Source organism: Triturus cristatus, chromosome 4_2 (assembly GCF_964204655.1).
Source record: "Triturus cristatus chromosome 4_2, aTriCri1.1, whole genome shotgun sequence".
Taxonomy (NCBI): Eukaryota; Metazoa; Chordata; class Amphibia; order Caudata; family Salamandridae; genus Triturus; species Triturus cristatus.
In genome coordinates, this window is record NC_140586.1 from 500,676,024 (window position 1) to 500,689,525 (window position 13,502).

The window sequence follows — 13,502 nt, forward strand, 5'->3', positions numbered from 1 at the left end:
CTGCAAATCTAAATAACCAGAGCTCCAAATCAAATGTTTCGTACGGTAATGAGGAGGGACCTAGAGGGAAAAAGAATGGGGCTCATACTTAAAACAATGACACACCTAGTAGCTCAGCATAATTTGGCAGTGTTTGATCTCCAGATTAATCCTTGGTACAATATATTCGAAATCAGGTTGGTGGTCTCAGCGCGGCTACTGGAGCATGTGCCATGTATATTTAGATGTTGTGCGCTCCTCAAAGAAAACCTCTGGAGGCCCAACTATTTCTCTAACTTTTAAGTAAATAAGCTATGGCAAAAGTGGTGCACGCACACCAAAGCACCAGGCCAGACACACTGAGAAGGCTCACCTTGTTTAGGGGGTGGTGGTGATAGGCTGGGGGTACCTGTGGATTCCTAACCCTCCACCACTCACGCGACTCTTTGGCCTCTGCTCCCTGCTCTTCTCTCTTGCCAGAGGGTTGACCAGCCCCCATGAGGGCAGGAGAGCAGGACTGGGCCGGCACTGCGGGAGGTGAGGGATAATTTAATCTTGGGCATTCCTCCCCGGAACTGCAGGCTGGACAGGACGATATAGACATTGCTGAACTGACAACGTGGACTTTGCAGAGGACCAGCTCTGCGGCCAACTGCTGCTTCCGTTTGTGCACGCACCTTTCCTCCTGCCTCGAGCCCGAGAGTCGGACCTCCCTGGGTGCCACGTAGTGCGGCCCCTACGCATGATGGCAGCGGGGTTCCAGGCGGGCACCTGTTCACCCCAAGAGGCACTCGAGTTTCTGTGCCCTCCCAGTCTGGTTCCCGTGATCTTACGTGCAAGGGCCCCAGGAGGGGCAACAGCTACTGAAACTTGTGAGGTGTCAGGTGGGCCGGTGCAGGGAGCAGGCAGAAAAGGAATAAGTAAATCCTCAGCATCAGCACCAACGAGCTCTAGATACAAGTCCTTTGCTCCGTCGTGACAGTGAGGCAGCTTTCAAACTTTGAGCAGCTGCCTTTCTCAGAGTTGACCCAATGTCTGAAAACCCGCCATGCCTAAAGGAGGCAGCCGTCGGGCCTTGTAATCAGCGTCAGCCATACTGGCCCATATTGGGCATTTGTTCCGGCGCAGTAGCATGACGTGGTGTTTGTAAGCAGTGTCGGACATGTTGACACACACAGGGCATTACTGCACAGTAATGCAGCCCATCCGCGCACAACACAGAGCAGGGGAGCGTTATTTCTCCTTTAAACTCCGGGGCAGCAGACGTAGAGAGTCAGTAGGGTTGGGGCACTGCTGGATGTTTACTGGAGCCGAGCGTCTGCAGAATGTGTATGGACCTAAGGGCACGAGCAGGCGGGAAGGTGAGATGTTAGCTGGCAGCAATGAAGCGTGACTGCAAGCATGAGTGACCTCCCAGCACAGAGGAAGACAATCCGTGAGAGCACAGAAGGACCCGAAAACAGCAGCAGGACGAGACACGGAAGCAAAGAACAAGCCGAGGGCACCGGAAGACACCACCGCCTTTCACCGAGGCACAGCAAAAATGCCTCGGAGAAAGGGAGCCTCATTTTTGGATTTGGGGGCGTGTTTTGCTGTTGTCTCCTCCCTGAGACTTCTCGCAAAAAACACGCCCCCCGATCCGGAAAAGACGGGGCTTCAACGGAGTGACTGACCTCTTCTCCAGTGGCTGGCCAGCATTTAAGAGGCCAGCCAATGGAGAACAGGAGAGAAGAGGGGCGGGTGCAAGCCCCTCTTCTCAAAGACATTAAAACACCGGACTTCCGGTCTGCCGACCGGATGGTCCCGAGACCTAAAAAGGAGCAATTGCTATATCTGCTGTTGTGGTGTACAGCAATGCCCTCTAACCCCAATGTACTGCAATCCTTTGAAGAGGAGTACATGTCTACAATGCCTCAGGAAACATGAGGTGTCACGTGGAACAAACAGGCGCAAGCTACAGATGGTTTCAGCAGAGGGAAACTAAACATGACTGACAACTTTTAAAACATATATAACGAAAGATTTGTCAAACAGATGCATCTACCCACAGATTTGGAATTTGTGATATTTTCGTACAAAAAAATATAAAACTGAGATTTAGGCCTACATATCATGCTGTTAAAACACAGCCTGCACAAATCATAGTCTGTTAGCCCCTATTGTCACTTAAATGTTGGTGGGGAGACTACCTATTTCCGATTAAACGTCTAATCAGACATTTCATATTAAGTGTATTCCTAACAGATAAAAAAAGTTTTCATTTTACTCACAGTTAATAACAGATGCAAAATGGAATCTAAATCCATACCTTTCAACATTCATTTCCACTGCACATTCCCAACTTAAAGTGCTTTTCTCAACTCGGTATTATCTGTGTTTAGGCCACTAAATATTAAGTAAACAGGATTGCTCTAAACATGGAGTTACTATGTATCTTTATTAAAAAAACGTATCTATAAAAAGCTAGATCTCTTTTTTAGTTATTGTTAAAGAAAGTGCTCACCTGCCTCTCCCCAGGATGATCATACAGAGGTATCGTATGCAGCACGTTTGCCTCAACTAAGCCACACATTCCCCAATTCCCCCTCTTTTCTCATGCTACCACAATTAATATCAATTGGATAATGTGAATACATGTTATAAGAATGCATCACTTACCTAGGATTTCAACAGAGTGTGCTTCTGCAAGCGCTTCATCTTTCTTTTTGGCTGAAAAAATATGGCACATTTCAAATGTTTGACCTAAGCATATTATTTCAAACGTAGCAATATTTAGTAATCAAATATAAAATATTAGTCTCATGGCAGTATATGACACACCATCAGCAATGCAAAATTGAGAAATACTTCCGTATTTCTCTGCCAGGTTATTTTGGATGAATACAGATGTGTATATGCACAAGATAATCAGCGTGTAACAAATAGGTTTGTGGTGTGGTGTCTAAACCTGAGCTGTTAACGCTTTCACACCGATTTTGTTTCTGAAAATGGCGTTACTATATTGTTAAAATAAAACATGCTTATAAATTTAGCTTTTTGTGCATCTGATGGAGCAGGTAAAACAAAATATTGTATACCTTTTTCTATTTTGCATGAAAATACTAATGACGTAATCAGTTTATATATTAACCTGTATTAACTGTGTGCTGCGATTTATTAATCAACAAAGTACAGCTTTGATAAACACGAATTACACGTGGGACTAATTGCTATTTGCATGGCAGAATAACTTTAATGACTAACTGTGGGACGCCTATTAACAATAGAATGTGTGGTGATAGATAATTGCATGATTTATGTTGCTTTGGTGACGTTTGCGTTCCTGTTGGGACCAAATGGTGAGTATTATTGCTTTAAATGTCGCTATAAACTAGGAAAATACTAATAAATAATGGGATTAGTGTGGGTTTAAACATTAGAATCTTCATTTATGTATATTAATTATGTTTTATGTTTGTTTTGCTTAAGTTGGCATTCGGGCCTACCAAGCCATGACATTCAAAATGGAGTTCGGAAGTGGCCACCGTCTTGTGAGCGCGATGTCTACTGCCCAGACTCGGATGGCTCCGAAGATCTCCAGGCATCCTCAATTCAGAGCACAGTGTTCCTGGTCAAGGATAGGAAAGTGGAGGACTGCCAGATTTCAGTCAGTGTATATTACCCGAAGGAACAATAGCCACCTATAACGGAAAGCCAAAATGTAGAAACATCGGACATTTTCGCATGAGAACTGTATGAGCTAAGAGTATGACATGACAAATCTTATGAGAACCCCGGTTTATGAGAAATAGAGAATTAGTTTGTAACTTTAAGAGATTTAACCAATCCCGAAACGTTCCCAATTCAGTAAATGTTACACGTTCCCCCGAATTTGTTATAAAAGGATAGTAGAATAGGGAGGAGTAGAGTGCGTCCAGGAGTAGTGTGCGTTCCGGAGGAGTTAGTGCGTTCCAGAGGGGTGTCCTGAATTTGTGTGATCGACCTGCTTACACGATTGCTTGGTCCGTTGGATATCTTTGGGACTTTGCCGTGCTGAGCGAAGGAACTTTTCGGACTTATTGAGTTTTGGCCTGCATTCGATTGGGACGATTTTTCAAAAGGATTTGGGTGATGCACAGCTAACTGAATTAGGAAAGACCCCGATAGCAAGAATAGGTAAATATAAATGTCATGTTAAAATTGTGTTGAGTAAGTAAATTTGAACCTTGTTGATCGAAATGCTAATTATGCAACTGAAAGCAAGCAATTAGATAAACTAAACATTGATTAACAAAGAATGAGTTTGTGGTTCTTTGAGTAGGACACTAAATAAGGATTCCAAAGCTTTAATGTGTTTTAGCTGGTTCTAGATCACCATCAACCAGTCCAACTAATTGGTCCATCGACCAAGTGGTGGAGTGCCTTGATGTTAAGGTTAGGATCCTATAGGTATTGATGTAAAAATGTATATATTGTAACAAGTTTTTCCTTCCCTATAGGTAATAAGGTACGCCCCCACATGTCCAGCGGATTCCTCATTCCTCCTGGGGGAGAAGTGTGAGTGTTGGTGTTATGGGCCCCACCAATGAATGCATGTGTGAATAAATAAGTGCGGTTGACGGAGTCTGTGACGCAGGGAGGATATGTAAATTTGCTCCCTTTCCACTGGAGCACATCCAAAAATTATATAGATTTTAATTTCATGACAGGACCGGAGGCTAGCATTATGCATCAACTTTTATTGCCAAGCTCCTTGCAGTACTTCCAAGTATTACATCACAAACAAATGTCCAAATGTCCAATACATATATAAACTCCATGACAGCAGCCATCTTCCTCTTTTAATTGCTGCTCCTTGACAGATAGGTACTCCTTTAAATGTTTATCTTAGTAAAATATTGTATTGCAGTGTTGCATGCGCACATTATATTTATTAGATTACGAGATGTTGTTAGTTTAAGTATAGTTTTTTGTAAAATAGGAGTTTAATATTTTAATGGTTTAGATATGTTAGTTAAAAGACCCAATTTACGGGTCATTTAGAAGTAGGGATTGGTGGGTGAAGATTTTGAATGTTATTGTTGTATGATAGGCTTGTGAAGTTTGTAGGAACAAGTTTATGTAAATTTTAAGAAAAGAAGGCATTAACCATTGCAGCGCGAGCGTTGTTTTAATTTGAGTTGCTCGCTGCGGATGAAGCTCCATAGCGCGAGGGGAGGGGGTTCCATAGCGCAAGGTTGTGTCATATAATATGCCGTATCACGCACGTTGTGTGGTGACACTTGGAGGCCATTTAAAGGAACGGATTTTTTTAGAAAAGAGTTGTGCCTTGTGGTGTTCCGTATCGCGTCACTGTGCAAGTTTAGTGGTGACGCTTGGAGGCCATTTTAAGTTTTTGTTTTGTTGCGCAAGAATTATTACCGTAGCGCTGCCGGCTAATTTGACAGTCAGCTGTTCTTTGTTAGTCAGCTGATGCGGAGCGAGTAGATTATGTAAATACTAATATTTAAGAAATGATTTAAAGGTAATAGAAGGAAGATTAAGTGGTTTTTAGAATTATAGTGTATAGCAAGTAAGAAATTTGAAGAAAAATTAATAAATTAGGAAGTTGATAATTTGAAAGGGAGTTTAGTGTTTGAAATGGAGAACGCAGAGTGAGCACAGTCTACTCAGACTGCGGATGCAAATTTGAGGAAGGTTGTTCAAGAAGAGATGAGATCCTCAATGAAAGAGGTTTTGGAAAGTGTGCTCAAAAAGAAAAAAAGAGCAGTGGAATGCTCAGAAGATTAATATTGGTCAATGGGGGAAGGGTAGGGAGGGAGGAGATGAGAGAAGATATGGAAAAAGGGCTAGGAAAGAAAAAATATTGAAGTTGGAATTAGATTTATGAAAGGAATTAAAGGTGAGCCTAGCAACACAAATGAGGAGGGTGTCTGTCGCGGAACAAAAGAGGGTGTCCTAAGCGGCACAAAAGATGGAGATAATGAAGAAGAAGAGCTCCTAAATCAGGAGTTTGTAGAGGAGGCAGATGAGTTTGTGCTAGAGAATTACATGGATGACAATTGGGATCTAGATTTTGACAAAGTGGAAAAAGAAAGGAAGGAGAAAGGAATTGTAAAGGATCCTCAGGGTGAGGATATGTTTAGCCCGGAGTCAATACGTCATCCAAGAAGCTCAGACTGGTGACCGCTACCACATGTTGCTAGTTTTCTTAAACTTTGGATTAAAAGACCTCTTGAGAAAGAGGCAAGAGCAGTTATGAGGGCAGAGTGTTCGCGTCCGGTAGTGGACGGGAAAGCATGTATGACCCCAGATTTATATCCAGATCTTACAAGTTATCTCTTCAAATTGGGAGAGACCCAAGGAAGGGATTAGAAAGGGCACTTAAGCAGTGCATGGACCGGTTGTTGGGTGTCTTAGGGCCTTTGGCTCGCATTTTAGACATGGCAGAAGAAGCGAAAATGAAGAGTGTAGAGATTGATAATGAGCTCTTAAGAGGTTGGGCTCAAAGAGCCATTTGTTTTTTGGGAAATGTGAATTCAGCATTATCTGCTAAAAGAAGGAAAGCAATTCTGATGAAAATAAGCCCCAAGTTGTGTGATTTTGCAAAAAAGGAACCAACAGAAGATACAAGGGGATATCTTTTCGGTGATGGCTTGGTGAAGGGAGTTAGTAAATATGTAACAACCTTCACTAGTTTGGACAAGGCGCAATCTTCTCTTAGAAGAGTTTTTTCAAGAGCAGTTTTTGACAGGGCTGGGGCAAGAGCCCGTTTCCCTGGCCGAAACATCAGTAGGGCTCAGTCGCAGGGACGTGCAGCATTCGGAGGATTTCAGTCAGCGACTGATTTTTACCCTCAGAGAGGAAGAGGTGGCAGAGCGCGTCAAGGAAGAGGACATGCGCCGTTCAATCAAGGTTCACAAGGTAGGTACGAAGATCATTACTGGTTCTTTCCCTTGCGAGATAGGGGGAAGGTTACAATGGTTTTTGAAAAACTGAGAGTTACTTACAAGGGACAATTGGGTAATTCAGATTGTAAAAGGTTATGTAATAGATTTCGAGGAGGAGCCTTTTCAGTTGGAGGAACCAAAACTGTTAGTTTTTCAGAGGGATCTGCAAGAAATTGTTGCAGAGGAGGTGAACGAGATGTTGAGAAAAGGGGCAATTCAAAAGGTTTTGGAGAAGGATCGTGGATTTGTAAGCACAGTTTTTTGGGTGAAAAAGAAAGAAAAGGGATGGAGGCCGGTGATAAATTTAAGAGGATTAAATCAGTTTGTGGTGCACAGACATTTCAAGATGGAGGGGATCCATCTGTTAAGGGACATTCTTAAAGAGAGCAACTGGTTGGTGAAATTGGATCTGAAGTATGCGTATTTCACGATTCCAGGTGCGAGGGAGAGTCGGAAGTTCCTGCAATTCAGCTGGATGGGGGAGCTCTTTGTTTTCTGCTCTCCCATTTGGTCTAGCGTCGGCACCTTGGTGTTTTACGAAGGTGTTGAAGCCTGTAGCCAAATATTTGAGAGAGAGAAGTGTACGTTTAATAATGTACTTAGATAACGTTTTAATTCTGTCTCAGAGTCCGGAGGGTTTGAGGATACATTTGGATCTTACTATGAGACCCTTGGAGGACTTGGGTTTCATTGTGAACAAGGAAAAATCAGTTTTAGAACCAAGTCAGTGTTTGGAGTTTTTAGGATTTGTGGTAGACACAATAAAAAAGACATTAAGTATGCCAGAGAAGAAGGTGGCGAAGATAAAGTCAGAAGTGAAGGGACTGTTGAGGAAGGAGAGTGTCTCTAAGGAGTTTAGAAAGAGTGATTGGACTGTTTTCTTCTTCAATTCAGGCGGTTTTTCCAGGTCCGCTTCATTACAGGGCCTTGCAGAGATTGACGGCGGATTCCCTGAGGAAAGGTATGTGGTATGGGGATCTTGCAGTTTTATCGTCAGAAGCACGAGAGGAGTTGATATGGTGGTTAAGAAATCTGGAGGCATGGAATGGAAGAGCGATCTTTGGGATTTGTCCAGATTTTGTATTAGAAACAGATCCAAGTCTATTTGGTTGGGGAGCATGTTTAGAGGATCAGGAGACAGGAGGAAAGTGGTCTATGTAGGAGAAATAAGATCATATAAATGGTTCAGAGATGATAGCGGGATTTTATGCTATGCAGAGTTTTGGAAAGAAGTTACGGAATTTCAATGTCTTGTTAAAGATGGACCATGTTTTGGCAGTCCGCTATATAAACAAGTTGGGTGGAAGCAAATCGAAGAATCTGACTCAGTTGGCAGAAAAGATCTGGAATTATTGTTTAGAGCAGAAAATAGGTTTGAAGGCAGAGAATTTTCCAGGTATGGAGAATATAGTGGCGGATTGGAATTCAAGATATCTGAGGGATTACAGCGATTGGAAGCTGAATGTAGACTATTTCAGGAGAATTTGTCAGATATGGGGTCCATTGGAAGTGGATTTGTTTGTGTCAAGGCTGACATATCAACTGGTAAGGTACTACAGTTGGAGACCGGATCCGTTAGCAGAGGAAGTGGATGCGTTTCAACAGGATTGGAGCAAAGTGAAGGGGTATGCTTTTCCCCCTTTTGCGATGATTCAGAGAGTTTTGTTGATGATAAGGAGACAGGGATGTCAGTTGATTATTGTGACAACTTTTTGGGCGGGACAAGCGTGGATGCCAGGCATGTTGGAACTGGCTATAGAGGAGCCTCTTTTGATTCCGGAGGATGTTCTTATAGGGACAGAAGATTTTCATCCTTGGAATTGGAAGGGGCGTTGAGTCTTGTTTGGAAGATTTCAGGGGAGGCACGCAGTTCAGAGGCCTTTCGGAACAGGCTCAAGAGTTTCTCAATGAATCTTGGGCTCCAGGAACCAGGAAAAAGTATGTTGGAGCATGGAGGAAATGGGTTTGTTGATGCATGAAACGGGGTTTGGATCCCGTGGAGGCATCTTTCACAGATTTGGCAAATGTTTTGTCTTCTTTGTATGATAGTGGTTTAACTTGTAGGACAATTAACTGTTATAGGTCTGCAGTTGCTGCAGGTCATAGTTTAATAGGTGGTTGTTCTATAGGTAGAGAACAGTTAGTCTGTAGAGTAATGAAGGGAGTAAGATTGCGGAGGCCACCTAGACCTAGATATAATTTTTTATGGGATGTAAATAAGCTTCTTCAAATGCTTGAAGGTAGGCCAATGAATAGATTTTTGGATATTAAAAAGCTATCAGGTAAGTTGGAAACTTTGTTGTGTCTCATTTCTTTTAGGAGAGTATCGGATGTTAGAGTTTTAGAAGTTTGTAATAAATGGTATAATCCTGCATGTCTTCTATCTTTTATCCTAAGTTTGAAGATCATCCTAAATTGTGTGTAGTTAAATGTTTAAAGGAGTATGAAAGCAGGATGAGTGAGTTCAGGAGGCATGGTGACGATCAGCTTTTGATTTCCTATGTGAAGCCATATAGACCGGTTACATCGGCAACAATTGCAAGATGGGTAAGAGGTTGTATGCTAGGAGCTGGTGTCGATATGAATGTTTTTGGAGCACACTCGGCTAGGGGTGCTATGGCGAGTAAGGCTTTCATGTCAGGTGGACGTTTGGAGGAAATTTTGCATGCAGCAGATTGGTCTAATACTGATTTTTTTGCACGTTTTTATTTAAAACCGTTAGGCCATGTTTCGTCTGTGGTTGGTGCACAGCTTTGAACATGCATAATGCTAGCCTCCGGTCCTGTCATGAAATGTAGATTCTCCAAGTTAGGTGTAGAGAGAATCTGGATTTCATTAAGGACATGGAGGCTAGCATTATCCCTCCCACCCTCCCAGGTAAGTGTTTGGAGGGGGAGTGGATAAAAATGAATTGTTTGAAGTGGTTTTTAAATTATAAAATTAGGTAAACAACAACATTAAAATGTTATTTTTGTTTCAGATAACAAGTGAAGTCAGAAGAGAGGTTTTTGTTATTTTTCGGGAAAGGAGAAGTTAACGTGTTATGGGTCCAAGGCAGCATAAAAGAGGAAGATGGCTGCTGTCATGGAGTTTATATATGTATTGTACATTCTTTGTTCTGGAATTTTATTGTTTGTGACGTAATACTTTGAAGTGCTGCAAGGAACTTGGCAATAACAGTTGATGCATAATGCTAGCCTCCGTGTCCTTAATGAAATCCAGATTCTCTCTACACCCAACTTGGACAATCTACATGCTCTTCCAGATATATATATATATATATTCACTGAAAAAACCATAGGTTTCACACATGTTATAGTTAGCTGGACATTTTACTGATAAAAAACCAATGAAATTCCCCCGTTATAGTTACTGTAGGCAACTATAACTCACGCGACCGCAATCCTCTGCTGATGCTAATACTGTATTTAGACACTTATTTGCCCATATCTTCTTCCATTAAATTTTAGCTATACATATATTACAAATATTTTTTTTTCATAAAGACACATATGTCATCAGCAGAGGATTACGGTTGCGTGAGTTATAGTTGCCTACAGTAACTATAACGGGGGAATTTCATTGGTTTTTTATCAGTAAAATGTCCAGCTAACTATAACATGTGTGAAACCTATGGTTTTTTCAGTGAATTAGCAAGGTTTTTTAAATGCTATTTCCTAACTATAACGTGTGTGAAACCTATGGTTTTTTCAGTGAATTTGTACGGTTTTTTAAATGCTAAGTTACTTTACGCCATTTGTGGCGTGCGCGCCCACTTAACGCAGTTCGTTCCGTGCACGGTTTTTATCAACTTTAATAAGCCCTGTACATTTGGTGGCCTTCGGCCACCAAAAGCACAGGGGGTGAGGTCAATGTGGATATTGTTTTTTTATTTCGATTTTATAATTTCATGTTGCCAAAATTACGTTTTTTTTCTCTATTAATAAGCCCTGCACATTTGGTGGCCTGCGGCCACCAAAAGCACAGGGGGTGGGGTAAGTGTGGATAGTGTTTTTTTTATTTTTATTTTTTTACCGTAAGCATACGGTAAGCTTACGGTAAGCTTACGGTAAGCGTACGGTAAGCGTACGGTAAGCGTACCCCGCGAAATTGCCGAAAAAAAAATAAAACCGTTTTTGCTCTTGGGGGATGTTTGGGGACTCCCTCAACATGACTATGTGGGAGGGAGTTGTCAAAACAGCCCCGTAACATGTTTTTGGCCATCATGTTTGATAAACAACACTCAGTGCGAGAGACAAAATGGCGGACGCCGCTTCCTGGTTTCGGCCGATTCGAATGTTTACTAAGATCTAAGAGCCAATCAGAATCGCGCTCACGCACGCCACCGTAAGCTTACGGTAAGCGTACGGTAAGCGTACGGTAAGCGTACCGTAAGCGGGCTCAGATATATATATTGATTTAAAGGCTATTTTCTCAGAATCTACTGAACAGATTTACACCAAACCTACAAAAGGCACTTCCTTGACCTAGGGACTACCTCTCTGCCAAATTTCTAGTAATTCTGTTCAGCCGTTCGGGCTGTAGCTCGTTCTAAAGGTCCTATGGAAAAATGCATGGGAAAAACGCGTTTTGGGACCCCCCTTTTATCTCAGCCCCCGCTTGACGAATCCCCCCGAGACTTTCAGGGTAGGAGCAGAGCGTAGCGCCCCACCTATTTTGAGAAATTCGCGAGGATTCGTCGACCGGCGCCAAAGTTATTCAAAATAGAATGTTGAGGTTTTCCTATGGAAACGTGGTCCTAACTATAACTACCTACTGGCGACCGCCAGTAGGTAATATATATATATATATATATATATATTAGTGTTACTCCCACTTCAATATATCTTTGCTCTTGTAAGATATTAAGAAAAATATGAAGATGTTTTCATTTGTTACGTTTCAGCATATATGGAGATAAATCTCATCTATACATCCACATGCATACTTGCATACAATAGCCTGCACCTGACAAGAATAGGTATGTGTAGGTTTTCATAGAGGCTATGGTCTGTACAGCCTCATGCGTACCATTTGCATGTATTTTTTGTAAATCACGTTAGAGTCACTCACTGTCTATGATACACTGCTAGTTTACGAGCAGATATCAGTTTTATGACTAGTAGATAGCTAAAGAAAAATGAAATAAAACCTAAGGAATGTTAAGAGGGAAACACATTCACTAGTGGCCGGCCACGAGAGCTGCCTTACAGCAACATAATAATTTTATTGCGGTTTTCACTTAAATTACAAAAAAGGTGCCATTTATTTTATCTTCGAGATCACTTTTTCTTGTGTTGATGACCTTGAGTGTATACATATGTATAAGGCTAAATAAATATGAAGTGCACACATTTGCTAACGTCGATGCAGAGGTATTTTCTTTTCAAAACAAAAAGCAATAGAAATGCTGGTTTGAGGCTTTTCTTCAGTGGCAGGCCGCTCTGTTTTCCTCTGTTTTTTCAAATTTCATGAACTGTTATGAAATAGGTGTACACCTATCACAAATGGGTTGTAACCCAGATGCCAAGCATGTACAGAGTCAAAATGGATTTGTAGGAGCTATGGGTGCTAAATGAGATATTATGCAGGTGGCTGTTTGCAAACAGATGTGCAGCTAAAAATAAGGTTTGGAAATTGTTAGACGTTTCCTCTCAAAAGAAAAATAGTTCATTTTTAGCATGAATACATCATTATGGTTTCTGGGTATAGACTCCTGAGCACTGGGAGGCAAATACCCTGCAAAAGAATGGGGTTTCTTGAATCTCAATCTCTTGATAAAATCTTCAGAGAGAATCCCCTATTGGTCGTATCAACCTTTGATTGTCGACCTGAATTATAAAAGAAGGAGCTAACATTGGCAAAATATTTGAGGCACAGTGAAACCAATGTGGCTCGACAAAAGCAACAGAGAGGATGGTGTCCAAACCTTAAGGGTGTTATTACCAATTTAGTTCAATTTATGTCAAATCAATTAGAAATATTGAAGAAAATATGTTGTAAGATCATACATATTTAAATGATCATGAACTCTGAAGTTGTGGATTATAAGGAAAAAGATCCAAACTAGATACAGGAAGCAAAATATCATCCTAGCATGGTCCATAAAGGAACTCCCCTCTAAAGAATAGAAATTGGCAAGGGGAAGTTCTATGAGGAAAGTGTCAGCATCAGACGAACCATATTTAAGGTTCAAGGGAAACATATGAGTGCTCAAACATAAAGCTCGAACACTCTGAGCAGGGGAAATCAGCAGATACAAGGAGTTGCCTCTCAGAAAAGTCAGGACAGGGTCTACTCAGTTTCTCTAAAGAACACAAACTTAAAGCATGAAAGAAGATTCTAGAAGGCTTCTCTATATCAGTTTCCAGCAAACTAATCAACAAAAGACATGTGATTTCTGGGAACAGATAGACTCTTTAGTTTCCTAGCTCTCAAAAAATCAATGACCATCTGGATGACCTACCATTCTAATACAATAAACAATGAGCCAATTATACCTTAACAAACGTGAAGATAAGACACCAGCAGAGGAGGGAAAAAATTATACGGTGGCAAAGCATTTAATGAATTCTAATTCATGTTACTAAGGCC

At 41.5% G+C, this 13,502-nt stretch overlaps 1 protein-coding gene across 3 annotated transcripts in view; it reads right to left on the bottom strand.

Annotated features, from left to right (window-relative positions):
* The window catches only part of DNAI3 (dynein axonemal intermediate chain 3), a 958,656-nt gene that overhangs the window by 779,102 nt on the left and 166,052 nt on the right, over positions 1–13,502 (bottom strand). For 2 of the 3 annotated variants that reach the window (XR_014960642.1, XM_085602077.1), the window contains exon 3: positions 2,638–2,688. The exons of the other annotated variant lie outside the window; for it this stretch is intronic. Coding sequence is in view for 1 of the 2 variants with exons in the window: in XM_085602077.1 (XP_085458203.1) it covers positions 2,638–2,688 (51 nt within the window). In the remaining variant the exon portion in view is untranslated. The remainder of the gene's footprint in view (positions 1–2,637; positions 2,689–13,502) is intronic. 3 annotated transcript variants of the gene reach the window in all.